The 27,986-nt window shown below is 41.7% G+C and overlaps 1 protein-coding gene across 6 annotated transcripts; it reads left to right on the top strand.

The window, feature by feature from the left end:
- Window positions 1-118: 118 nt before the first annotated feature.
- On the top strand, window positions 119-27,986 carry igsf9b (immunoglobulin superfamily, member 9b). Of its 6 annotated transcripts, XM_020052151.3 has the most exons (22): window positions 119-714; window positions 5,694-5,786; window positions 7,083-7,289; window positions 16,029-16,175; window positions 16,818-16,969; window positions 17,065-17,182; window positions 18,307-18,448; window positions 18,775-18,920; window positions 19,011-19,153; window positions 19,314-19,454; window positions 19,534-19,650; window positions 19,768-19,918; window positions 20,019-20,130; window positions 20,218-20,393; window positions 20,484-20,722; window positions 20,867-20,951; window positions 21,151-21,321; window positions 22,823-22,859; window positions 23,224-26,670; window positions 26,821-26,990; window positions 27,131-27,340; window positions 27,598-27,986. In XM_020052151.3, exons 2-21 carry the CDS (start codon window positions 5,726-5,728, stop codon window positions 27,322-27,324), a joined length of 6,156 nt encoding a protein of 2,051 aa, XP_019907710.2. In that variant the 5' UTR covers window positions 119-714; window positions 5,694-5,725; the 3' UTR covers window positions 27,325-27,340; window positions 27,598-27,986. The 6 variants fall into 6 exon arrangements, 5 of the variants coding, with proteins under 5 accessions (XP_019907710.2, XP_034152549.1, XP_034152548.1 ...); XM_034296658.1 differs by lacking the exon at window positions 27,131-27,340; XM_034296657.1 differs by having other exon boundaries at window positions 27,131-27,986.

The raw sequence follows: 27,986 nt of genomic DNA, 5'->3' as shown, positions 1-27,986 counted from the left end.
TATTGCGCCATTGTTTACAGGCGTGTTCGCTTGCAAAGCATTTTGTCTTTTGTCAGGGACCCCAAAGCGTCGTCCTCAATGGATTACGTTGCACGTTCCCACGAAAAGGCGCTTTTGTCTGCTGCGCTCAAACCCAGTGCATGTGTTTGGTACTAGGCTGGAGAGATTACGAGGAAGGGACGAAATCAGGAGATACGTACTGGATGAAGGCTAAGAGTTTATGCTTCTGTAAACATAATTGCAGTTTGGAACTGAGGTGTGCTCATATTTGGAGACATTTTGCATGACGCTTAACTTCTAAATCGCTTGGATTCGGAGTGTTTTCTACTGCTCCTTTTTACAACACCCAGTGTAACTTTGGACAATGCTACACGAAGCCGAGGAATGAAATAGATATTAAAACAATTCTAAACTGATTTAGACTTTCTTCGCGTTTAAAACGTATGGGATTTTAAAACTGAGAATTGAATTTAGCTATTGCTGCATTTAAGGGAGCATTCCTAAAACTTATCGGGAGTGTTCTGCACCCATCTTGCGTGGCACGTGAAAAGACAATCGGCCAAGCAGTTATAAAATATGCTACCACTTGCCCGTGTGCAACACCTGCAATTTTAAGTCAACTTCTCTGTAAGTCGCCTGTAGAAGAAATGTTGAAAAACGCAGTACCTCGACCACAGTGCTTCAAAAACGACTAGAGAAAGTGCCTCATGCAAGGTAGGCTAAACCGGATTTTATTTATATTGGTCGTATTAGTATTATAAATATAACTTTGTGTCAGTTACACCAAAGGCACACTTTCAATAGAAATGAAATGTACATGTATTCACGTATAGACTATGATGTTTGTTAATTTTATTTAATAAGCATTTCCTTCCTTAGTTGTAGTCTAGACAAAGTATTCGGTTGTATGGTATAGGCCTACTTCTTTCTGTTCCACCTATCATTAAAACAGTCATGCAACAGCGGAATGGGCCATCTCTGCTGACGTCCGGGCTTGATCATTGCTTGTTTTTTATCCCCTGGTAATTAGATCTAGTTACGGGTCTTGCAGTGTAACGTGATGTATTTTGCTTGCGTTAGAATAGAAATATTATGAATAATAGTAATTGTCCTTGGCCTGAGGTAAGCTTAAGTTAATGGTTATCAAATTAATGCAGTACATTAATGAATCCTGAGAACAATGGTCAATCATAGCAGAATGGTCATTTTGTCTTTCCTTTTTGTTCACGTGAACGCCCGTCTGACAATACAGATACCCATTTTGCACAATATGGAGGCTATATGATAGGTATCCTTGTAAATAAACTATTTACCAGACATCATTTTGAGTTTTTGTTATATGTTTTTATTCCTAATTTTGGCATATTATTTAGTTATTACATTACAATCTTTATATGAGAACAGCATCTGTTCCAAAACCTCCTATCCCACTTGGGGGTCCCATATTCCAATGTGAACGCTGGCTATAATCCAACAGAACTGGATGCGTTTCTTTTATGGTATAGATGAATTATACTTTGAATATGTTTTAAGGTGCTTGACTATCCTGAACAACCAAGCATTGGGTCTTTCAATTCTTCTGATGAAAATACCATGACTTAGTATTACTGAAACTGGAGATCATCACTGGGCAACTTTGATGATAAATAGTTGTCTCACCTACTATTGCACAAACTTCACTTGTTACACAGGGACAGGAACTGTTCTTTTTGATTTTGTACATATTTCTCAGGATTTGAACTACAGTGACCGAAGTCCAACTCTAAAGCTCAGTTCAAACATGGGCTTTTGTTATTTACCAGACTCTGTTATTCAGTGTTTTGCATTCTTTCTTCTTAAACGTTTTTTAATTGTTGGGTAATTATGTATTTAGCACAGAGGTGTAATAAAGCATGTTATTTAAGTTTTTTTCTTTCTAGGATTTGGTATAAATCTGGCTATAGTTTTTGGGGACAATTTAAGAGATTACAGAGAGGGAGCAAAAAGTCCTATTTAGCTGTATAGTCTACATAGCATACTTTTGTACAGACAGGGCAATTTCAACATCTGCACTGTTAGTCTTAGACTGTGAGTTGAGCTGTTGAAGTACAGATGAATCTCCAGAACCAAATGGGTTCTTTAGTGGTTTTTAACATTCTCTTGGTCAACCAAGACATGTTCTTCAATTTTTTTTCCACTTTCCTAACAAGACCATTGTACGTAAAGTATTTTACCTTGCAGAATTTTGCTATTCTTGCCTTCATACACTTTCAGTTCACCTTAGTGCAGTCTTTAAGCAGCTTTATGTCTCCAGGGTTGGTGATAAATTAAGGTCCACCTGTCCACCAGAGGTCATGGGGTGGGGCAAACAACTCTAAAGTGTTGGTTGAACGAAGAAGTGTGTCAACACACAATACATAAACCAAAAGCCTCTCAATGAACTGATACCAGGCTGATCCACTTCACCACTCAGGGTTTTATAGACTTGATAAGAAACACCTCTGGAGAGGGAAAAGCACATTCTGCATTGACGCCAGAGTGGAAAATAGTGGAGCCTTCAGACCGATGCAGGAGTAAGACATGTTTTCTCCTATGACTCGTTGTAAGTTAAATCTTGAAATTATAGTTGGGACTGAGTACTCCCTCATTGGGTCAGTAACATTTAGATCAGGGGTATTCAACTCTTTACCTACAGCGTCCAGAACCTTCTGTTCTTTATCATCATTAATTGCACCCACCTGGTGTCCTGGGTGTAAATAATTCCTGATTAGAGGGTTGCATTAAATGAAGTGGAACTTGCCGCGAGGGCTAAAGTCAGAGTTTGAGCTGTGTAGATTGCTGGCTTCTAAATTTTCCCTCTAATAATTTGTCTATTGTGATGTCCAGTAGATACATATTTATTTGATTATGATTTAATAGTAGATGTTCATTCTTTGCACCTGCTATATGGTTCTCAGTCATTACAATAACCCCTCAAGCTGGCCAGGTCTGAGGCAATGGCCCAAGCAGCATTAACCAGGATTACTAAGAAAGTAATACAACTGCTTATCAGGTCTTTCTCTGGTCTACATTGGTTGCTATGATGTTTGTATTTTCTTAGCATGTATTGCCAAGAGGATTGTGTAATGTTGATTTGTCATGAGTTTGAATGACAAACTCACAGTTTTGTCTGGGTGTGATTCCACTTTAAAGCTGGGATCTCAGTAAAAAAAGAAAGGCCTTATGGTTTGAACTTCTTTCAGGGCTGCTTTCAGTGGCCTCATTAATGTAGTGGCCAGACCTGGGAGGATTATTTCCCTCCATGTTTCCTCCCCTTCACTTCAAACTGTACTGTAGCTTATCCGCTGGTGTGAGATTCAGTTCAGCCCTGTCTGTCCACCATCTGCTCCTTTAGCTTTACTGTAAGTGTGTGCATTGTACACTTTGTCACATTTTAAATGGTATAAACAGTTGTGTTTATAATGTGATCCAACTAGAAAACATCCCTGTCCACAGAATTAACTCAGGGGTTATAGGGTAAAATATTTGCTGACATCATTACAAATACTGACTGATTGGTAGATAAGTCTTGATAAATTAGGTATGTAATGTATGATGACTCTTTAACAGCTGATGAATGAAAAGGGCATAGTTTGGTGTAGTGCATATGTCAGCTGGACCCGTGAATTTCAGTCTGCCAGGGCAAGCAGTGCTTTATAGGAAATGCAGCATCTGATTGCACAAGCATTCCAAGGACACTTCTGATGGCAGATGCCATTTAACTGAATTCTAATTAAATTACACTATTAAGGTTGGGAGTGGCCAAATTGGATTAAACAAGGTGTTCACAAGTGTGTAGTCCAAAATAATTTGTCTCTTGGAAATACAGTAAAAAAAGAAACAGAAATGTCATCTGCCTAAGGCTGTATTACTTTAATACATTGAGTGACAGACATGTGGAAGCAAAGACTCAGATTATGTTAGTGTCTGTGTTTGTGTTTCTGTTGTGTCTCAATTTACTCAGTCTGACAGAATGGTCCAGAACACTGCATAAGGCCTCTTGGAAATTATAATGGAATGTCTCCATCTTCCCCTACTTTCAGAAAGAACACTGATTCTGTTTCATAAAAAATGAAAATCATTCTAATTTGCTTTTGCATTATGAGATGAAAATTACCTTTGCACAATGCAATAGTGTACTGTACATCTCCTAGTGGATGACTAGCACTGGCATTTCATATAAATACCGTAAAAGACTGAAACTGGTGATTCTACAATGCTTGGTCATTTTTCCTCGTTCTGTTCTTATGGGGAACAAGTCAGACTGAAACCACAGATAAGTGGTGGGGCTGTCCTGCCTGTCTACAAATTTAGACTTTGACTCCTACTCATTCGGTTTGCAGGGTCTGTTGTCTGGACACTCCTGCTCTAGTAATAGGCAATAATGTGTTTCTGTCACTTTGCAGGGATGATTTCTAGCCATTTTGTAGACTTATCCAGAGAGACTTTGTTCTAGCCCCTGTAGGAATCAAACCCACTACCCTTGTGTGGAAAACACAACAGTCTACCGACTGAGCTACACAATGACACTGGAGGCAGTGCACTGAGAAGGGAACAACTTTATATGGAATTGGAAGTGTTCCATTTCATTTGGCATTTTAGACATAAGACAGGAAACAGTCAACATCACTCATGCTTCATTCCTCAACCTGAAAGGAGACACCTTTGCTTTGGTTATGACATAATCCATGTAGCCATTTCTGCTACTCTTACACAAAAGCATAGCTAATTTCCAACAGGACTGAAGTATGATCAGCCAAATGCTTGGGTCATCAGTGTACCTAACCTATTCCTCTCAGGTCTTTTTACAATGTCAGAATGAGTCAATATATGTCACGTGTGTTGAGTTGACATATCTGTTGCTATTACACTTGCTTGCTTTCCAAAAATAGCTTCATTTTATTAGTGTAATTAACTTACCGATAAGCTGGTATTAGTGGTTTGAGTGTGGAGAATACAGTGTGCATGTTTGTTTTGAGTGTTGTGGATCATTCCACTTTTGTTTAAGAAAAGGAATGGGGAAAATGTAAACTGTAATTCAATCTGTAGTCGCATCATGGGCCAGACACTACAGCGCAGATTCAGTTATTCAAGCTTTATTGGCCCTTTGTATTGCCAGGCTCTATCCATTCTATTTTCTAGGGAGTTGTTATTGAGCAGTCTGGTTACAGCAGTAATGTCCAGTTCACATTCAGTAGGTCTGTGCAATACCACAATGTCAGAGATAGAAATTACATTACCGGGATGGAATAGGGTTATCTTCACATTGAAACTCAAGAAAATAGATGAATTGAGCAAGTATTGTAAACTGCACTATGGTTTGGATAACAGGATGGAGACAATCAAATAAGTCACTCATGTATTCCTAATGTGTAACCTGTAAAGTTCTTTGTCCAGTTAACATGACACAAGACCTACTGTATGAGCTGCATCAATCAGGCAGAAGTATAATATCTTTGACCATCTCATTGACAGAGGCACCCAAGGGTATGTCTTTCCCTCCCAGTGCTATTTAGAACATGCATCTTTCCCTCAATCCAAATTCAAAACATAGATCAGGATTTTGCAGCGGCCAAGATTATTCACATTATCCAATCCATTATCAAGCGGTCAACAGACTGTAATGCAGTTTGAGAGAGAGGTTTGAATTGTGTTGTGTGTTCCTGTGTTTTCAGATTGGGAGATGTGTGGAGTGTGAGGGACGGCCATGGGATTGGAGAGGCTGTGGCTTCTGAGTGTCATTACTGCTGTTGCCTTTGGTCTGCTGCGTAAGTATCATGCTGTACATTGGGAAATATTTACTTTGGTCATAACTTTTCTGTTGGTTTCTCTAGATACACCTACCTTGTCAACCCAAATAATTTTTACATTTCTTTTTACAACAATACATATTAATTTCCCCATCACAGAGAAATCACCGCATTCAATTCACTACCTGCTGTCCCCATTTTTGTCTTTATGCATTCATTTCCACCTATGTCTTTTCTTTATACCACTCTCTTTACCTTCATGGTTTACATTGAATGGCAGAGTCATAGGCCTTGGCTATCAGGTACATCTGAATGGACTCCAAGAAAAACATGATTCACAGCATCATACAACTTGGTCTCTGGCATCTGCCACTATACACACGTGACAGGGATTGATGAAAGGGAAGAGGCAGTCCGGGTCTAGACAGAAGTGTGTGAAAGCGAATGGGGTGTAATCCTAATCTAGAAAAAAAGAAACGGGTGCAGATTTAGATCAATCTGGGATTTCTACTGGCCCCATCCCAAAAGCACGCTTCTATGGGGGAATTTGATTTGAGCAGGCGATTAACCCCAGAAGGACGTGGTGGGGCAGGGAGGGGTGAAAAGGGCCTGCTGCCTTGACATCTATCAGTGTGTCCCCCTTTGAGATTAGTGCTTAATCACTAGGCCAGACAAGGTGCAGAGACAACACGACATTGCCAGGAACCTGGTTGCATGTCGCAGGCATAGGCTATAAGGCTCTTGCCCAGGTGTCATAAATGGAATTGAAGCTTGGAATTTCATGGCTAATTTCATGACTGTGATATTGATTGTGCTCACAGATTATGCACACACAAACAACTTATTACACACATCTAGCCCCAAATGGGAGGTTACAATATTTTGGGGGGGGGGGCAAAAGTCCCAGACTCCATCTTTAAACAAAGCACCGCAGAGAAATATGCACAACGATTGGAAATATGCAGGCTGACATCCAATTCTAAAATATTTATTCACGTTTAAATGTGTTCAAGCTATTTCATCCCTTAATTTCTGCTTGTAGTTTATCCACATTTTTACAGTTTTTCCTATCTTTGCTGTATTTAGTTATTATCCTTGAATGTGTAATCAAAAGCACATCTTGGATGAAATTCAGTGCGTATTTTGCTTGGCTTGCGACTGATGCGTATTTGAAACTGATCCACATTCTTTGTGGATGTTAAAGAGCTCTTAGATATTGCTCAATGTTCTGGCTGTTGGCGATTGACCACTCAGAGATCACCATGTTTTAATGCAGATTCAAATCATGTGATAATATTATCTGTGTGTTTTCAGGTACATCCCAGGGTATGGAGGTGGTGGTCCGGGCCAGGGTTGGGGGTACCGCAGAGCTTGGTTGCAGTCTTACCCCCACTTCTACAGGAGCCACCACCCCAAACCTTTTCCCATTGCACGTGGTAGAGTGGGTTCGCCTGGGTTACAATGTTCCCATACTAATCAAATTTGGAGTGTATGCACCGCGTGTGCATCCCAACTACAAGGGTGAGTCCTCTTTTTCTAGATGAATTTCTTATCATAGGATCTTTCAAAATACACAATGCACAGGAAAATGTATTCTCACTTTCAGCTATCTATCTTCCTATGAGCCTTTCATTCCCCTCTCCCTGTGGTTACTGAGGTTCATGTGTATTGGAGTGAAATTTGATGTCTGGTTCTGATGTCCTTCCAGCTCTTGCCAGGACGTGGTTGTAAATAGGAATTTGTTCTTACTGACCTGCCTGGTTAAATGAAGGTTAGATAAATACATTCATAAAAATTGGATGTCTGATAATATCTAAAGAGTATGTCTTAAAACAACTTTCAACTATCTATCTTCCTATGAGCCTTTCATTCCCCTTGGATTGTTGGATGGAAACTTGGCGGATGTATAGAATTTCTTTATTTGTGTTCCCTTAATATCAAGAAAATATTTGTTGACATAAGGAAAAACCAAAATCAGAATCTGGTAGTTCTTAGGAGATGGTCTGCCACATATTTAAGTCAGGACTTCATCTTCAGTTTAAGTTCAGCTGTTTAAATGGGGATGGGGGGAGGGGACAAACATTATATTTATGAATGCTGGAGGGGTTTTTTTGTGGCGAGAATACCCCAAATAGGTAATCCACCCAAACAAGAGCCCTATAATTACAGTGGTCTGGGTGTTTGGGCAGCTGTAGTGCAAGGGAAGCGGGGGATGGGGTTGAAATTGAGGCAGGCTTGGGTGGGGGCTGGTGGTCTGATGACAGATTTTTGTTGGTATTCAGAAAATTGACCCAGTAAAACGGAGGTTGTTTTGCTGTAAGGAGGATAGATGTAAGTGTATGGAATAATAGAGTTTTCTTGCCAAGAGTACCATAATCCAGTCATTGTCTCTCAAAGAACAAAAGACAAAGGGCTACATCACACCTACCTCTTCCTCTGACAGAGCCAACACCAATACTTGTGCCTCCAAAATCCCATACCCTTTTTCTAGGAGCATTTTCAAATTATGATTGTTCTCTTAGATGAATGAGAATAATGTCGGATATTAGAATTTTTTTTATAAGTGAATGGGTGAAAATGTCAACGGTGGCAAGACACATTCCGAGGTAACCTGGGACACTTTCCCACTTTCCCAACAGACACTTTCTCCCTGTGGTTACTGAGGTTCATGTGTATTGGAGTGAAATTTGATGTCTGGTTCTGATGTCCTTCCAGCTCCATGCATAAACAAAATATGTTTTGTCACTGGGAAATACATTTCACATTTGCACCCAAAAAACTACTACTACCACCAGCAAAACATTTGTTCAATGGAGTACTTCTGGCACAAAGTGATTAGAAAATTAAATTTACATATTATGTAAATGTTGTTTAAATTAAATTGTCACAACAATTATTTTAGTGAAATTGGCACAAGACTTTCAAGTCCATCTGAAGTTGATTTTCATTTAGAAACGATCAATATCACTTTCATTTAAAAACGATCAATGTCAATAAATAATGAAATGGAACGACCTGAAATGCACTAGCCAACAGATGTCTGTCCAATCACCTCAAAAGGTCTATATACACAACCAATATGTCTTCCAAAAGGTATCTAAGAAAACTAGTGTTTATTACAAAACAAATGCTTTTCACAGGTAATCTGCTATATGCAGCCTAAATCCATCTTTAGGCGAAATGTTAATTGTGAATTAAGGTTCACTGTGACTATTAATACAAGAAAAGACAAATGACCATTGAGGGGAAGAAAAGAAAAGCACATGAGATGCAGTTCTGGTTGTTATCATACTGCTTGCTCAACGAGGAAGTCTAAATGGTAATCCTTATTTGCCTGAGAGAAAGTTTTCTTAGGTCTTCTACTTTGAGCTTGAAGCAACCCAAGCCTCCACAAGGAGTTGCTATAAAGTATTGAGGAAAGACCATCATGTTTGATACCTGACCCCCAAATCTGTATGGTGCTGGTCAATTTCACTGCCGCCTGCCTGACCCCTTGGATAATCCAAGAGAGGGATTTCATTTTCTCCCGAACTTCAGTTTGTTAGTGGTCTAAAGCAGGGTCTCTTGCAGTGTTTTCCTGTATTTTGTTCTATACATTCCTCCTTGTATTTTGACAACATCCCTGCCCAGTAACCTATAACCTTTTGATCAGTCAAGCTGCACATTAGTAAATTAGTTGTTACAGACTTTGGTTCTGTGGATTCTGCTTACAAAGTGTAATGAAAATCTACAAATAATATGAAGCATTCCTTAAGGAATGTTGTAGGACACATAGCCGTGTATAAAGATTTGCCTAAATCACAAGACAGCACGTGCAATAATTTTTTTTACAGATTATTCTGTTGCTCATTCATGAACGGGAGCTGGAATAGGCCATGCACAACAAAACTACGAAAACAAATGACCAAGAAAACTCCAGGCATTTGAACCATTGTTTAATGTTAATGAAAGACATAGCCCAGTTTCATTTTTCAAGTCAATTAGGGCAATTTCCAAATTGCATTTCAGTTTGACAAAAACAATACAACATTTCAAAGGCAGGCAGAGTTGGCTCACCCCAACCAAGGCTACATACTAAAAGAGTTGTTGGCATAATGATAGCGAAGCTACCGATTGTCACTTTGACGTTTCGTGTATTTTTTTTGTACTAATGTCCCTTTGCATTTGTAAGTTTGTGGGTTTATTTTTCAAAAGGCTACATTTACACAGGCAGCCCAATTCTGATCCAGTAATTGTGGTTTTGACCAATTGGATAAGCCATTTTGCCAGTAAAGGAACAGATGATCAGAATTGGTTTAAATGCAGCTATAGTAGCCATTTAGGAAATTTAGGAAATTTGGCTTATTTAAGAATTATTAGACTAATGCATGAAGACTTATATGGCATATTATTTTATATACAGTGGATATAAAAAGTCCACACACCCCCATTAAAATGCCAGGTTCTTGTGATGTAAAAGAACGAGACAAAGATAAATCATGTCAGAACCTTTTCCAACTTTAATGTGACCTATAATGTGAACAATTCAATTGAAAAACAAACTGAATTCTTTGAGGAAAAAAATGTAAAATAAATAAATAACTTGGTTGCATAAGTGTGCACACCCTTAAACTAATACTTTGTTGAAGCACCTTTTGATTTTATTACAGCACTCAGTCTTTTTGGGTAGGAGTCTATTAGCATGGCACATCTTGATCTCTTCTTCACATCACATCTTGATCTCTTCTTTGCAAAAGTGCTCCAAATCGTTCAGATTGCGAGGAACCTGGCATTTTAACAGGGGTGTGTAGACTTTTTATATCCACTATATATAGTGTATATTTTATAAAAATGTAAATATAATTTTGAAAGTGAATGCAATATTTAATACATTAAATGAAAAACAACAATTCATTGTAATTAATAATTAAATGTTTGCATTACAAATTAATGTTTTTTATTTCAATGTCAGTATTTGAATTCCGTTTGAATTTCTGCTAGACTTCAGCTGTCAGGGTGAAGAAAACACTGAAAAGTAACAACAACAATCTAATAGTTTGTTAGAAAACAAAAGGAAGGATTTGATGTTTGATGTGGGACAGTCTCCCTATATCTGTGTGTGGGCTCTGCTTAACCCCTGTCTGCCTCATATCCTCTCACCTCTCTCTGGAGACAGGTGGCTACATGTGAAGTCGAGCAGCACTTCAGATCTAATGTATTCTACCCTAAAATTAAACTGTATGGGGGATTTCAGATTTAACCACAACCATAAGACAGTATGAAATAACAATTTCCTGATCTTTGTCTCCAACTGTTACAAACAAGTACAGCAAAACATTTTAGTCTGAGGAAAAAATAGCTATTACTTATGTCTCTTTATGTACATTCAGCCTCTAATGCCTTTTGACAACGTCTTATGAACAAAGGAAATGTTATCTTAGATGGGGTCACAATAAAGTCCTCCATTTAACCTGCAACTGTTCAGATAGGATATCAGGTTTATTTCAGAATACAGTGTGTTTTTGAGGAGTGCTAGCTATGTCTGTACCTCCTTCTGTTGACCCCATTAGAAGCCAGTGGGTCCAAAACACAGACAGATGTCTTGTGCAGGCTGCTGTGTTGTAGAGGGAAATCAGAAACCCTTTAGAAGGCCTAATTAATCCATGCTCCAAACATGCCGTGAAGAAAATCATTCACCTGAGAAGACAACAGAATAGATAAATAACTATTGACTGAAATACATAAAGCTGCAATCAGCATGACTGGTGAAGTCTGTTTGAGTTGTGCTTTTTTAGGAAATGAGACTCAAGGGCTAGTCCAGGCTGGCCCTGTCAGGGTCACTTACCTTAAAATGGGCAGATCAAATGTGTTCTCTTTGCTGATGTAAACCAATGGAGACGGCGTGGAGGACATACCCTGGAGTTTCGGTTGAACAACAAGTGCAAACCCCCAGGCTCAGCCCAGCAGTTCCCCATCACTCTGTCTCAATGTGATGGCTGAAAACTAGGGGTCATGATCTTGGTTCGCCCTTACACATATACACACGGTAAAAAACTCAGGGAACGAGATTTGTACTCTACAAGTTGGAATTAAAAAAAAAAGTTCATCTATAGACCATTACCGTAACCATTTAAAGTTGTAATTGAGTCATTATTGAGTCAACCAATCACTGGCTTTGGATCAGATTTATAGAAGATCCGCAATAAACGTGATTCTCAATATACATGACTGTATTTTTCCTCCTCTGACTGAATGTAGAGAGCCACATAGATACGGCAGTCTGTATTTCTGCTTTAGTCTGGACTAGTTAGTCTTTTGCCAAATAGTGACACACAGTATGAGAAGAATGCTGTCTAGACCTGTGGATCTCATGTTCTTCAACTCTGCTTTGTCAGGACAAAGGCTCTGTTATTTAATCTCACAGTGCTGTAGGTGTTTGGGACTGAAATCAGAGCAGTGGGAATGATATTAGGCCCAGTATTCTGCAGCCTGGGAGCTTTTCTGTCAAGGTCTGAGCGTTGCCTGAGAGGTTCTACATGATCCTAGATCGGTCCCAGACCTGGCTTGAGTTTCAGGGCTGTAGGTGGAGTACTTTACAAGAAACCTAGATGATATTACAATGCACCACTTAAGGGCTTGATTAATTATGTAGCATGCACGTTTAAATTGATGCATCATGTTAGTAAAGGACATTTTAACCATTGGATTGGCCTGAGTGAACAGACAAAAGGCAGCAAGTGTTTTGGAAATGTCAATCTAACTGTGAATTATTTACTAACATGAATACAAAAGGGCTTATGACAGGTTCACACATGCATGGTCATGGTCATTTCTAAATCAGTGTCATTACAGTGTAATTCAAAACAGGTTTGGGTAGACTGTAGATTTAAATACAAAGGCCATGGTTGATTTGTTGCTTCTGAATTGATGCTGTGCTTGTGTAGTTGTCAAATTGGTTTGAATGTATCACTCGTTGTTGTGGGGGCTTGACCATGTGAGCCAAACGTGCTTGCTAGTGCAAGGGTTAACACAGCCAGACAGAGAGTGAGAGAGCCAGAGACTGAGTTAACTGTAATCTATTGCTTGACAAAGAGCTATTCATAAGAGGGTTAAACTGATTAGGGGAGTGGAGGATTGAAGAGAGAAATTTTGGGGGGAGGCAGGGGTGGGCGTTTAGGGGCTGGGGGCTAGCCCCAGACTTATGTTTGTATTCAAATCAAAACATCCCACAATGCACCACTGCCCATCTCCGTTAAATACATTACGAACAGACAAAGAAAAAGGAGGCCTCTCTCAACAGAATAGTTTCTCCATGGGTGCCACTGTGATTGTAGCAAATGAAATTCTGTATATTCCTGCACATTACAACTTGAAATGATGTGCAGTGTGACCCACCACTGCAGCCATCACATATCCATTCCATTTCCTCTGAACAATAGAGCATTATCCCAGAGAATGAACTCAGAGAGACAGCATGGACCACAATGAACAACCTTTACCACAGACACACACTACGTTGGAAGGGCCACTTTCACAAGTGTGGGACGAAACTTGAATGAAATGATACCAGCCGTACCTGTCAGAATCACAGCCTGCTTCACACACGACTGGAGCAGTCATATGATATCAGGGGGTGCAAAAAACAGGACTATTACTGGAAATATGACCAGCATAGGCTAGTGTAGAGGAGGACTTCTGAACACTTTGCCTATGCAGACCAATGGATGTAATAACTGTGTCTGCAAGCTCACTGGTGCCTTAGAGGTTTTAGTTCTTGGTAGTAATTTTTGGAATATAAATTCAATTTGTATCCTCTCTATACCCTCGTATTGTATTCCTTGAATGTCGCAATTACGCATTTATAAATTTTTATCAATACTTGTTCTCATTTGGTGAAAATATAGGTCTCTGAATTTATGTTTTGAGTTGGGATAGGAATTGGAGCAGCTTTCATTTGGGACATTATGTTTAATTATGCTTGAGAGTTATTTATCTATCTTATCACAAACAAAGATTCACAGGGCATATGGAAAGCTTTGGACAGCATCCATGGCTAAAGAAATAATATTCACATCAAAATATTTGAATATTGAAAAGTGTCAGTATGCCAAGGGCTATTTACAGACCAGACGTTCAAATGAAAACAGGCTTTTTTTTTCACTTTACCCTTTTTAAACTTTGTTCCCTAGTGTAATTTTTTAAATTACGAGCATGAACCCAGCCCTGTGATTGACCCTCCCTTCCCAGTGTTTTGCTCCTGTCACTCCCTGTTTCTACAGCAACTGAATTCAAATCGAAACTCCCAGTCCAGAGTATCATTGGTTTCATCACTATGGTAACCTGAGAGAATTACGAGGAGTTGTTTGGGGGGTTGTTGTCCCTTTGTAGTGATGGATAGGCAGGAGGGAAACAAGAAAGGGTTAAGTGTTCAGTGGTGAAATTCAAAATTCCCCAGTAGTACGCCAGTTGGCACTGCATAATCAAGGTTTGGAAAATCAACACACATGCTTGTGCACACTCATGTCTGCATGTATTATGATAATGCTGGGGGCTGTTAGTAATTCCATGGTTTGTGTTTGATTCTTATTCATACTTAGAGGTGCTGGCAACCTTAATGAGCTCAACATATCTCTCAATGTTTAGCCACATAGGAATTAGGGTAGAATGTGTAATTGTGGCACGTGAAAGTGTTTTCCTCGAGTGCTCTAGGTCTAGAGTTAATTCCATTGCTGTTGGGGGAAAAGCCTGCAAACTATAAGGCAATTTGGGGAGATTCCCTCACTTTGAGAAAACAGCCAATGCATTAAATGTTTTTTACACCTGCTATCATTTTAGCACACATTTCCTCTCTGAGTGCTGAAATCAGCTAAATACTCGTAAACACTGATGAGGGACTGCCGCCCATTAAGACATTAAGGGCTGGGTCTGTACCTAAGCAGGTCTGCAAATGATTGGGCAAGCAAACCTTAATATTAACCAGAGCAACATTCCAGGACAGGAATGTGGGGTTAATTTTTAGTCATTGTAAATCCTTTTCAAACAGTGTTGTGTTTTACATTTATTTTCTGTTTTCACAAGGCTCCGTTAAACAATTCAGTGCGTGCTAAAATGATTCAATGCTGAGGGTGCTACTGTATTTCTATTCTTATAATTATTAAATGAACACACCGGTTTTGATTAGGGACATTCTACATGTTGTGATGTCAGTCATTGGTTTTAGTGTATAATGTACTCAGTCTTTTGTTCAGATTCAGCAAGTGGTATAGATTGGTTAGTTATGTATTGCAAATGCTTGCTACCGAGGCTTACAAAGAGTAAACATTTATTAAACCAAATCATTAGTTGTCAGAGTGTTAGTCAAATATTTCCTCCTTGAAAAGTATGTTAAAATCTATTTCCTGCGTTATAAAGCACCAGACTTTCTCCTCTACTGATTTGAATCAGTTTGCTGTGAAAACATTCCCCCCGTTTGACTAAACACGTCCTCCTATCATTGAAAACATTGTATTTTGGTGTAACAAAAAGGAAAAAAATGATATGAGAGGGGGGGGTGGGGAAGTCTGGCGACCGTAAACCACCTTGTAAACCAGGCTTCAGTCACCAGGCAACCAAGAGATCATGTTTCAAAGTCTGACAAGGAGTTGTAAGAAGTAGGAAGAAAGAGAGGGGTTGGTTTGACATAGAGATGGGGGATGATAACAGTTATTTTGTGATTATGTAGAGCATTTCTCATTGTGTAGCTTTTGATACCAAACTGCGTTACCCTTTTCTATTCCCTTAAATGTTTTTGTTTGTGATGGATTCGCTTTAAATGACGTTCTTATATACAGCTCCGGAAGAAATTAAGAGACCACTGCACCTTTTTCTTTCCCTTCCACAAAAGACGAAAAGGTTTTGAGTCAGGAACAGAAGGGTTAAAATTAAGAGACCACTACAAATGGAACGCTTCTGTTCCTCACTCAAACTTCAACTTTTTTGGAAAGGGAAGAAAAAGGTTCAGTGCTCCCTTAATATTTTCTCGAGCTGTATAATATATTCCATTCAAAAAGTATACTATAACCTTTTCAGGGATTTTTGTATTGTCAATTATTTTATACTAGATGCTGGCAGGACACTTTATGTGACATCGATAGTCTTGTTGAACCTAATGAATGAGGCCTTTTGTAAAACTGGATATGCCTGTGTCCTCTGCTTGGTAAGCCCTCTGTTAGTATATACTGACTGCTGCTCTGGCTAAGTATTCTGATTTTGGGGGCTTTCCGTCTCTCTGTCTGTGCCCAGATCGCGTGTCTCTGACCCGGGGGGCCTCACTGCTCATAGAAGGACTGAGCCTGGAGGACGAGGGCTGGTTCGAGTGTCGCATCCTGCTTCTAGACCACACTACTGATGAATTCCGGAATGGCACCTGGACCTTCCTCTCCATCACAGGTACATCTCCATGGGTACAGCTTCATCAATGTTTTCCCTTTTAAAATGGGAGCAATGGCAATCCCGTACTGTGGATTTACATGTTCAGTCGTATTGCAGTGTGTGAGCTGTTGTTGCATGAGTGTGCATCAGGGTTATACACAATTCTCACAACACGTCTTTGTCTTGACCACACTGTTCACTGTGAGATGACATTGACTCAGAAATGTCTGTTAGGAGCCAGAAGGGATGAAGCCATGGTTCATGTGACCTCATGACCTGTGTCTTCATCATGCACTGTGTTTTCATCTTCATTGGGCTTTTCCCGCCCACACACCACTTATCAAAAACCACTTATTATCTACCTTCCATCCTCTTTTTCTTTCCATTTGTTTTGTTTTCTGCCTTCACATCAAATAGGATTGCATCAGGGCAAGTATTGTGATGCTGTACTGTATAACATCTAAGTAATGCACCTGATTAGTTAACATGTTTGGCTGATCAGTGGCAAAAACTAGTTTGCAGATGTAGCAATAAAATACTTTAGTTTCCCAATAATCAACAAATTTTTAAACAGTAGTTAATCAAGTTGCCAGCTAATTGTGATAAATGCGTTGTCATATTTTCTCACTACAAATGTCATCTTATTCTCCTCTATTACAGCCCCACCTGTGTTTATCAAGACTCCGCCTACCTTTGTGGAAGTTCTGCAAGGGAACTCTCTGACCCTTAGCTGTGGTGCCCATGGCAATCCTCGGCCAACCGTTACCTGGCATAAAGATGAGACCCCAATTGAGAAGCATGAAAAGATGGTGGTGTGTAAAAACGCTTCTGTTTTGCTGTGGTTGGATGAAGTGGTTGGTCATGATTCAAAGCATCTGCAATCTCTCTTTCCCTCCCTCTCTCACAGGTGCTCAATGGCACCTTGTCTTTGGCCCGTGTCACCAGAGAAACATCAGGAATGTATAAATGTCATGTCTCCAACTCTGAGGGGAATCTGACCCATACTACTCGGCTGCAAGTCAAAGGTAAGTCTGGCTCTCTTCTAACCCAGTGACCTGTCTGTATGGGTTCTATTGATTTTCGGTATTTTAAAAAAATTTCTTAGCTTTTTTTTAAAATACCGTATTTGTATTTTAATTTTCTTTTCTTTAAAAAAGTATTTACAGTCCTTAGTATCAATAGGATTATAAGCAATTTTAGATACCTTGTAACAGCATTCAACTGTGATTTAGTTGGGAACCTCTGTTCTAACCAACTGGAAGAGGCAGGCTGCTTTATCCTCATAAGCCCAGTCAACACCGTTAACTCACCTTAAGGGTCTTTGATGTATTAACCCCTAAAGATTAATGAATGAATCCTTAGAACTATAAGCCTGTTCAAGAAAATGAACATTTAGTTTACAGATTGCCTGACTGCAGATCTGATAGCTAATGGTGCTAAAGCATCTGTAAATGTGTAGGAGTTCATTTATTTTTTCTGCCCAATCTGCGACAAGGTATTTAAGTTCTGAGTCATGTATCAGAACTTGAAAACATACATTCAGGGCCACTTCATTAGGTTTCCCTATCTATTTTTGGATAAGAGCCCTTTCCGCCTCCATCCCCTTCAGAGTTTGACGTGTTGTGTGTTGAGATGCCATTCTGCTCACTGCTGTTGTAAAGAGTTAGCTTGAACAAGCCTGGCCATTCTCATTTGACCTCTCTCATCACCATTTATCCCATTCTCTAATATAGTTATCAGTGAATGTTCAGTGGGAAGGTAGTTATATTACATTTGGTTCATAAGAATTCCTAGGGTGCCATTAATCATGAGATTATTTATTTCTCGATTAGGCATTATTTTTTTTCTTTTAACACTTTTATCTCAATTAAATCATATTTTGAGTGTATGATTAAGCTGATTAAAAAAAACAAAAAATCTTAACACTGTACAAATGCCAGTCACTGTACAAATGCTAGTCCAGGCTATTGTCACGCTGCCATCTAGTGGTGTATGGTCTATGAATGCAATGCTTGTCATATCAATCCTAATCTCTTTGTTATGAAGCTGTAATTGGGTATCTGCATATTTGTATCATTAGGTTTATCACTCACTTATTTTGCTGCCAGATATAACAGCAATAACTTACACTTCCCTAACTTCAAAATAGGCCCTCCACTTATCATCATTGCCCCAGAGGACACCACCCTTAACATATCCCAAGATGCAGTTCTGCAGTGCCAAGCTGAGGCTTATCCCTCCAACCTCACTTACGAGTGGTGGAAACAAGGACAGAATGTCTACCATATAGAGTGAGTTGACTTACACAAATTACTATGCAAAAAAGCGTCAAGGACATTTGAGCTTCAGGCTATGATGTGTATGTTTTTTATTCCAAGCCCATTGTATTAATTATGTGTAATCTTTACACCATGTACAATTCTGCTAATGTGTTCTTAGAAAATGATGGCAATTCTGATTCTTACAAAGCTGATAATGCAATCTGTTTTTGTTAAAAGTATTTAAATTATATAATAACAATATTATTTTTATCACATGTAATCCGTAGAAAGAGGTCCATATTGCAACTAAGAAGATACTTAAAGCAAGGCTGTGATGTGTGTATGTTTGTCCGCAGGTATCTTAAGACCCGTGTGAAGATCTTAGTGGATGGCACCCTCCTTATACCTAGTCTTGTCCCAGAGGACACTGGGAATTATACCTGTGTACCAACCAATGGGGTAATGACCCCACCCTCTGCATCAGCACACCTTAAAGTCAAACGTAAGGATTGCTGTTAAATACACAGGTCATGAAATCAAGGGATGCATTTTAGTCCATCATAGGAGAGTGACTTTCTTCTGTCTTTGTTAGACCCTGCCCGGGTGGGTCGCATGCCCAGAGAGACGTATCTACCTACAGGAATGGGAGGTGTCATCTTCTGTCCAGTTCAAGCCGAGCCCCCCATGCTCTATGTCAACTGGACCAAAGATGGGAACAATTTAAACCTAGACAATGTAGGTATTCACACTGGGAAACGTCCTAATAACCCGTCCTAATAAAACTTTCCTTTTCAACTTTTTTGGAAAGTAGAAAAAGGTGCAGTGGTCTCTTCAGTTTTTCCGGAACTGTATATGTAGTATTTAATGTTTGTTTTCCCCTGTTTTACCGGTTCAGTTCCCTGGCTGGATGGTGAACTCTGAGGGTTCAGTATTTATAGCCACAGCCAATGATGACGCAGTGGGCATGTACACCTGTACTGCCTATAACAGTTACGGCACCATGGGCCAGTCTGAACCCACCAAGGTTGTCCTGCAGGTACGGTTGGTTCTCTGTCCCACCAAAACACGACTAACTGTGGGTCTGGATGGACGTAACATTTCCCCTCCCTCTGCAGGACCCCCCCTCCTTCTTGCTGACCCCTCGTTCTGAGTACCTTCAGGAGGTGGGCCGGGAGCTGGTCATCCCCTGTGTGGCTGACGGAGACCCCCGTCCCAATATCACCTGGAGCAAGGTGACATGTCCCTAAAAGACAGCTGCAGGAGCCCCAGACATCCTCTTTGTACGGACACACAACCTCTGTCTCTCTGCGTGCTCAGCATTCTGTCCTGTCATCCCTGTTGACGCGTAGGTCGGTCCCAGCCCTCGCTCCCCGTACACTGTGCTGTCCAACGGCTCCCTCCTCCTGAAGCCTCTCAGCAAAGACCACCAGGGAGGTTGGGAGTGCCTCGCCACTAACCGTGTGGCCACCGCCAGTGCTGGCACCGTGGTCTTGGTGCTGGGTGAGAGTCTTCTGCATAGACATGTCATTCTATGGATTGGTATAATTGGTATACAGCTCCAGTGGTGTATGCTCACTTTCCTCCTTTTCCGTCTTTTCAGGCACCAGTCCTCATGCCACCATGTCCGTGTCAGTCATCACTGGGATAAATCAGGCCAATGTGACCTGGGAACCTGGCTTTGACGGAGGATACACGCAGAAGTTCACAGTCTGGTCAGTAATGCAACTCAGTGTTTACAAGAATGGTCACTAACTGGTCAGTATTATCTGATCATGGGTTTTATACTTTTCACCCCTCAGGGTTAAGCAGGTTTCCAGAGGCAAGCATGACTGGGCATCTGTCCCTGTGCCCACGTCCAAGTCCCACCTGTTAGTGGCAGGGCTCTTAGCTGACACCAGCTACCAGTTCAGTGTGCTGCCTCAGAACAAACTGGGCTCTGGTCCCTTCAGTGAAATCATCTCTGTTAGAACTCAGGGTCAGTGCAAGTCTTAACTGATACAATAGACTTTAAGTGGCTTGTTTTTTGTGGGCGCATATCTGATTTTATCCCGTCACTCTCCCTCAGCCCTGCCGACAGATCCACCGACAGTGGTGACGAATCCTTCAACTATCAACCCTCCTTTGTTCTTGTCAGCCAATCAAACAATGCTGGGGATTATCCTGCACTGGTATCCTCCTGAGATTCAGACCACACCCCTCACTGGGTATGTCCTCCAGGCTAGTAGGGACAGAGGCCAATGGGTCATTCTGAACAGCGGTGTGAAGGCCAACCAGACTAAACTACTAGTACAAGGATTATTGAGGGTGAGGCAATGATCATTTTGTACACTGGCAAACTCAATGAAGACACTGACTATTTCATAAAGGAATTGTACTGACAGTAAATGTTTGTGTTTTTAAGATATTTCCCAGAATTGTTTCTACTGAACCCTTGTCCTCCCCTCTCAGGACTGTATTTATGAGCTGAGATTGATGTCTCGTAGTAATAAACTACTGAGCGAGCCCAGTGAGACTGTCACTGTGAACACCACAGGTGAGTACCATTACCATGAGAGATTTCAAATCAGGCTTTAATTTAAGCGCTTAGGTAAAGCATAAACTAAACAGTACTAAACAATATGTACCAATCCCATCAATTGTCCTTAGGCTTGACTGATTGTCAGCAAATGGCATGGCTGTCTGTGTGGCGTTGTTAGTGCTTTACTAACACACTGTGCCTGGTGTGTTTGCAGGGATGGAGATGTACTCTGTGCAACCAGGCTTCTTGGAGTTTGTCCCTGAGCCTCTGCTGGCTGGTGTGATGGGCGGAGTGTGCTTCCTGTTCATTGCCATCATCCTCTCCTTGGTGACCGCCTGTGTTATGAGCCGGAGGAGAGCCCATCGGCGCATGAAGAAGAGAGATGGTAAAGACGGTTTTATCCAAATGTTTCACTGATACTATAGAAAGAGTTTCAGGATTTCTATCCATTGATGTGTTTTATTACAGGTTATCTTCTTTAAATGGGCTATTTACAGTTGAAACAATAATCTAACCCGTAGGTTTGGTGAAAAATGTAGCCATTAGCATGGAGAAATGTTTTGTTTTTGGTTTTAATAGGTTATGACAGTTGGTCTGAGGTCATGAAGCAATTGCATTAATTGGCACAGACGTATGTACAATATTAACTGCTGCCCGAAAGTTCTGGACTTTCCCAAAGCTTCTGTGCATGCGCCAATACGCATGTGTTTATTCTCTACTCTTGTCTAATCATGTGAATAGTGTTCATTTAATAAAGTTAAGCCAGCGCTAAATTAATGTCTGCAACATCACATAGGCTAATGATCACAGTATTATATATAGTTTAACTTTTGCAAACTCATTATAGCGGATTTTGTTGTGGGTTTATAAATACAATGAAAAAACTAATCTAGTCAACAGGATTGAAGTGAATGGAATATGAGAAGGGTTCATGTTGCAGATGGGAAAGCTTTGTGGATGGAATTAAATCAAATTGTATTTGTCACATGCTTAGTGTATAACAGGTGTAGACTAACAGTGAAATTAACTGATGGCTTGATTCATGTACAGGTTCATGTTATGGAACTGCACACACTATTACCCAGCTAAATCCCCGCACTGTACCATTTGATCATGCATTAAAAAATGTCCATCTTTCTAATAATACAAATAGCACCTTCCTGGCAGCTTCCAGGTGTTATGGGCCCTTTTTCAAAACACAGGTAGAAGGTACACACTGATACACCCCACTCAAGTTGGGGTGAAAAATGTGTGTGGATCAGGAGCCCTGATGTGAGCAGGGTTTCTGTAGCCATGCTATTGGGGCATCCGGATGACTCAGTACATGTTTTGGCCTTAAAAGGGCTGGTGGATGTATTCAGGTCATGTGCATGCTTTAAGTGCACTCCCACAGAGTGTGTCCCTCCCTCAGGAAAACAGTTAAGTTATATGCATAATCTACAGTTGCGCAGAGCTCTGTTCTCCCAGCTTCTTAACAAGCTTTGAAGGCACTATGTTGTTACGGTTCTCTTTTGATACTTATGTAGGATAATTTTGAAACAGGGGAAAAAAAACATCTGATACAGGCTTAATGAGAGGCTACTGCTGAAAGTCCAAGATCCCTTAGTAATATACATTTTTGTTGCTAGAACCAGACCAATATCTCTAGATTGGAGTTTTCTGTTGCTGTAACAGGTGTTTGTAATCTCTTTACACCAAGTGGTTGGACGTCTTCCATGGACTTCACAAAGTACTCCTCGGACCATTGTGACTCTGTATTATGGAGGGTTGTGTTTACTGCTAGCTGTTCCTCCACAAACTTAAAAGCAGCACCTGTTTTAAAAGGGAAAAGGAGACAGTCTTTTTTCCCTCCAATGTTTGAACCATCATATCTGTCATATTTTCAGATCTCCATTCTGCCTTCCAGAAGAGTTCTTCTCCAGAGTAAGTGCCCATTGTTATCAGCATATTTCCCTGATTGGATTGACTATTTTCTTATCAGCCTGTTTTCCATTCTGATGTAATTGGGGAGGGGACTGTGCATGGTCTTCCTGCATACTGTATGTATGTACGCATAAACATCACACAAAATATCATATGTACTGAATGTCCTGTGCAATATCTCAGACACAATTCTGACAAAATGTAGGTGAAAGCTGCTTCGCGACTATAAGTAAGCAATAAGGCACAAGGGGGTGTCGTATAAGGCAAATAGACCACAGCTAAGAGGTTCCAAAAATAATGTTATAATGCAGTAATCTGTCCTCTGTTGAACTCATTGTTTGTCTTTAATGGTTCTTTTCCTTAGAGCTCGCTTGCCTCCAGACAGCCCTGACAGCGTCCTAAAGATGAAGTTGTGTCCTCCCCTGTCGTTCTTCCCGAACACCTCGTCTTCCCAGTCTGACCGCTCCTCCTTTGATAAAGGGAGTCGTGGAGAATACCAGGATCCACGCAGGCAGCTCCTATCCAGCTCCTCTCCCCCACCCCACTATACCCTGTTTGAGAGCCACCTGGGGGGTAAAGCCCCCTCATTGTCTGCTCTGGAGTCGATATCAAGAGGACCTGATGGACGTTTCATTGTTCAGCCACTGCAAGAGGGGTCTACTCATTCCAACATGAAACCAATCTTCCAACAAACCCAAATCAATGGGAGAGGTAGCCACACAGGGAGCAACAGATCATCTTTACGAGTCTCTCCAAAGCTCAACACTCTGAGCTCTGAGGGGGGAGAGATAAAGGACCCTCCCCTGACAGTGGAGGTTATAGAACTCAGCAAGCCCCCTGCTTCTCCAGGTCGAGTAAGGGCCATGGCCAGGAACTTCTCCCGTCATGGCTGCTTCTATTCTGATGATGAGCAGGGCATCTCTGAGGCTCTGCTGGAGAGAAGCAGCCTCTACTCTGACAGTGGTGAGAAGAGAGCCTGTGACTCCTTGAAAAGATACCGTGCTTCGCACCCAGAAGAAATCTTCCCCAGCTTGGGCAGGAGAGCCAAACTGCTAGAGAGGAACAGGCATCACCAAGTAGGATACCAAGCCATAGAGCGAGAGAGCCAGTTGACCAACGACAGCACACTGGTTTTACAGATTGGGACAAGTAAACAAGTGCAGGATAACCTTAGCAAGTGTCTGCAGCTGGCCAAAGAGAGGGAGGAAATGGAGATGGAGCTGGATAACTATGCCACCAGCCAGAGGCCAAGGGAGGGGGAGAAAGAAGAGTGGCTGCCCAAGCAGCCAGCGAGCCCTCAGAGGGAACAGGGCCATTCAGGGCCTGAGGATCCTATATGGAAGCCACAAGAAATTACTTTACGTCCCAAAGCCCACCAGACATCTGGGCAGACCCATCAGCTGTCGGAATATAGAAGGGCCTGCTACTTTGGGAACACCAGCAGCCCAATGGACCGGCTTCCTTCCTCCAACATTCAATGGGACATCAGCCCAGTCACCTCAAACAACAGCCTTATCGCAGGGCAGAACCTATTAGAGAGCACCACTCCAAGGTCCCAACATCCTCACCAATGTCACAAAGGGCCAGCCATTGAGGACTCTCTACATGGGAACTGCTCACACTCACCAGTCACTCATCGCACCTCTCTATCTCTGCTTTCTCCTACCTCAGAAAGCCCACCTATTTGTCAAAGAACAGCCAGAAGCCCTGACAAAGTCAGGTTGAGGAGTCCTGACAGAACTGTAGAGAAAGAGCAGGACACATACCACAATAGGTCCAGGATTGAGGAATGCTGGAGAGAAAAGGAGCAGCCAGGAAAATTTGCCTTAAAGCCAAGATCATCTTTCACTTATGATACACAGCATCTGGAGCTAGCAGCAGAAAGTGTTAGATCTGTTTCAGCCAGTCGAGTAAGTGCCACTAGTCCTAGCCAGCCTTACCCAGGCACTGCACCATATAGTCTTTCAACCAAAACAGAGACAATAGATGACCTTAGGGAGAGTATAAATCACTGTCATTCTAGTAATTCTAACTTGTCCTATGAGGCCAAAGTGAGAGATGACCCTAGATGTTCTGTATTGTACCCTGAGCAGGAGAGAGAGGGTGTGAGGGCTCGCTCCAGAAGGAGCGATAGGGCTCTTTTTAGTGTCAGCCCCAGTGGCATTTCCCCCTTAACAATTCTGGAAGAGAGCAATCAGTCCCTGTTCTCTGTTGCCAGAATGTCAGAGTCTTTCAAGAATAACCCGGAAACACAGGCTCCAACTCCACTGAACACACGTGCAATTCTGGAGTACTTGAGCCTTCCGGGTTTCATTGAGATGAGTGTCGACGACCCTGAGGATGAGTCTGAACTTACAGACACTGCTTGCCAAAACACAGAGATGCACCCAGATACCTCTCTGGAAGGTAAGCCAGACGTGGTTCCCAAAAACTGGGAAGTTCATGTACAGGACACTCTGGAGACAAGTTCCAGACAAAAAACTGTTTCTTTTCTAGAAAATAAACATTCTGTTGGTCCAGCAGAAGCAGCTGAGAAGCCAGACTCTAGATATTCTCTGCTTGTGAAAGACAGAGATTCTAGTCAAAAACCTGGGATTCCAGAGTGGTCAAAAAAAAAATCCATGGGTTCTAAACACACAGGAAATTATCGTTATTATGAGCTGTCACAACCACTTATTAGTCAAAAGACCACAGCTTCAGAAAGAGCACAGTTAAAGAGCCCAGCCCAGACGTTGGTTGGGGTAGCTCAAACCGTAGCTGATGTTGTGTCAAAACAAACTAATGCTTATTCAGGTAAACCACAGTTGGCTTCAGAACAATCCCAAAGACCAATTTCTCAGGACAACAGGACTAATAAAATAGCCTCTAGGATCTATCAACCCCCTATGCCGTTCATTAAGAAATCACTGAGTATTGGCCCCTGCAGAACACTTTCAGGCATGGGACAACCTCGTCCATTCCTGAAGAAATCTATCAGCTTAGGGTCACAGAAATGGGAGCATTTTGAAAACCCAAGGACATATGTCTCAGAGAAATGTTACTGGGATGAACTCCCAACTCCAGACATCCGGGTCAAGTCGTATAGTTTAGGACGCACCCCTGCCTCCTCGTCCAGGCGGGATGAGGTCCCTTTTAGACGGCCGAGTGTTAGTAGCTCTGAGAGGTCTCGGTATGCTGACAGATCCCTGGAGAGGCCTCAGTATGACAGATCCCTTGCCAGCTCTTCTTATACCTACATCAGCCCATCCATGTATCCACCAAGACAACTGTCAGCCTATGCTAGAAGAGACTTATCTGTTCCCCATAGAGAACCTGATGCTTATTCTGATGCCTCCAGGTTGCATATCACATATCAGGATGCACTGAGGTCTGTACAGCAAAGATATGTTCCAATGGATTTCCCATTATCCCAGTACCCAACCAGACCAGACCAGTACCCACCCAGAATAAGCATAAGGGGGGATGAGGCCAGATCGATGGAGTCCAACAGGGTCCCGTTGAGGCCCAGCCTGCCCCGGATGTGTAGCTGGCCCTCACCCTACCATGGTGCCCCCATTCCCACCAGGGATGTAGACAGTCATAGAGAGCCAGAGAGGGGGAAGGGGGCAGTGGCTGAGGGAGAAGTGAAAGAAAACCGGGAGGTAGGGAGGGCCAGTTATGCCAGCCAGAGCAGCGGTAGAGGTAGCGTTGGCCTCCTCCGCCAGTCCCTCTCTATCACACCCACCCTTCTGAGCTCTCCAGAGACAACAGAGGAAAGTGAGCCACAGAGAGACAGAGCCGATATGGATCTACATGAGCCGAGGAAGAAAAGGTGAAACTACCGCACCAGCCCAACATCACACTGGGATATCTTCCCAGCCGAAGAAACTCAGGATATTGCCCAATGGCATTGATGTAATGTTAAATGATTGCTATTTTCCCAATGTGTTTTTGACCACTTGTTTTGTGTGTCTGTCACTAGAAGGAACACATCAGTAGATGAGAGTTATGAATGGGATTCTGCGGATGTTTGTGTTGACCTGAAAGTCCTGGAGGCCATGCAGCCACAGGCAGGGTTAGGGAAGGGCAGGGGAGACAGCAGGCATGATCGACCCAGTTCTGCGGCTGGCCTCCAGGACCCCTACAGTAGAGGTAACACAGTTCTGCTTTCATTCTCCACACTAAATCCGTTTTACAAACACATTTGTTTATTTGGTTCTGTTTGTTTTGGTGACGTGAGTTGTGCCCATGACTCCCCCATTCCATGCTCTTCCTCCCCTCCCACCCCTCAGGCCCACCCCCTTCAGTCAGTCCTCCCGTTTTTAACCCACCTCGCTGCACATATGGCCGCTCCCTAAGTGAGGCTCGCTTCAATGCACTCCGTCTGGAGTACCAGGAGTACAGGCGCCTCCAGGAAGCCTCCTGCACCAGTGATCCTTGCCTCCCACCTGACCCAGACTTTGACTCCAACTCAGCACTCCTCTAATCTCCTGCCCACTCTGGTCTGTTCCTTTTTGCCTGCCACTGCTACCTCCTTAACCTTCTGTTTAACCTGCCATTCCCTGTCTCAGATTGTTTTAATTCCTTTGCTGTGAAATTGTGCATTCATCTTTTCCAGTTATTTATTTAGCACTGTATTTTTATGCCATTTTATACTAGCTTATGGATACATAATGTGACAATTTGTCTTCATGATCTTTTATTGTTTGTTCTGAGAATGTATTTAACAATGTGCTGTATTAATCATTGTTTGTTTCAGATATATAATGAAAAGGAATTGAATAGTATCTCTGATGGACAAAATACCACACTGTGGTCCTGGATACATGCTGGATATCTTTACAGAAGCTCCATGATACTGCAACACCTGATTTCAATATACAACATCCATGTCCTCAGCTTATTTGATTTATTGTTACTTAAGGGGGATTTGGCCATTTTTTCATATGCTCGCATTTCTTCTCTAGATTTATAGCTAGCTACATTAGCAGATGTTTAGAATGGCCAAAACAAACGTATTACGGTTTCTCTACACCAGTGTTTTTCAACGCTGCTCCTTGAGGCACACCTCCCTGCATGTTTTAGATCTCTCCCTGCTCTATCACACTTGATTCAAATGATCAGCTCATTATCAAGTTTTTGATGAGC

This window comes from Esox lucius, chromosome 13 (assembly GCF_011004845.1).
Source record: "Esox lucius isolate fEsoLuc1 chromosome 13, fEsoLuc1.pri, whole genome shotgun sequence".
Classification (NCBI taxonomy): Eukaryota; Metazoa; Chordata; class Actinopteri; order Esociformes; family Esocidae; genus Esox; species Esox lucius.
The sequence above is the reverse complement of the archived record's forward strand: the minus strand, read 5'-3'. Positions and strand labels throughout refer to the sequence as shown.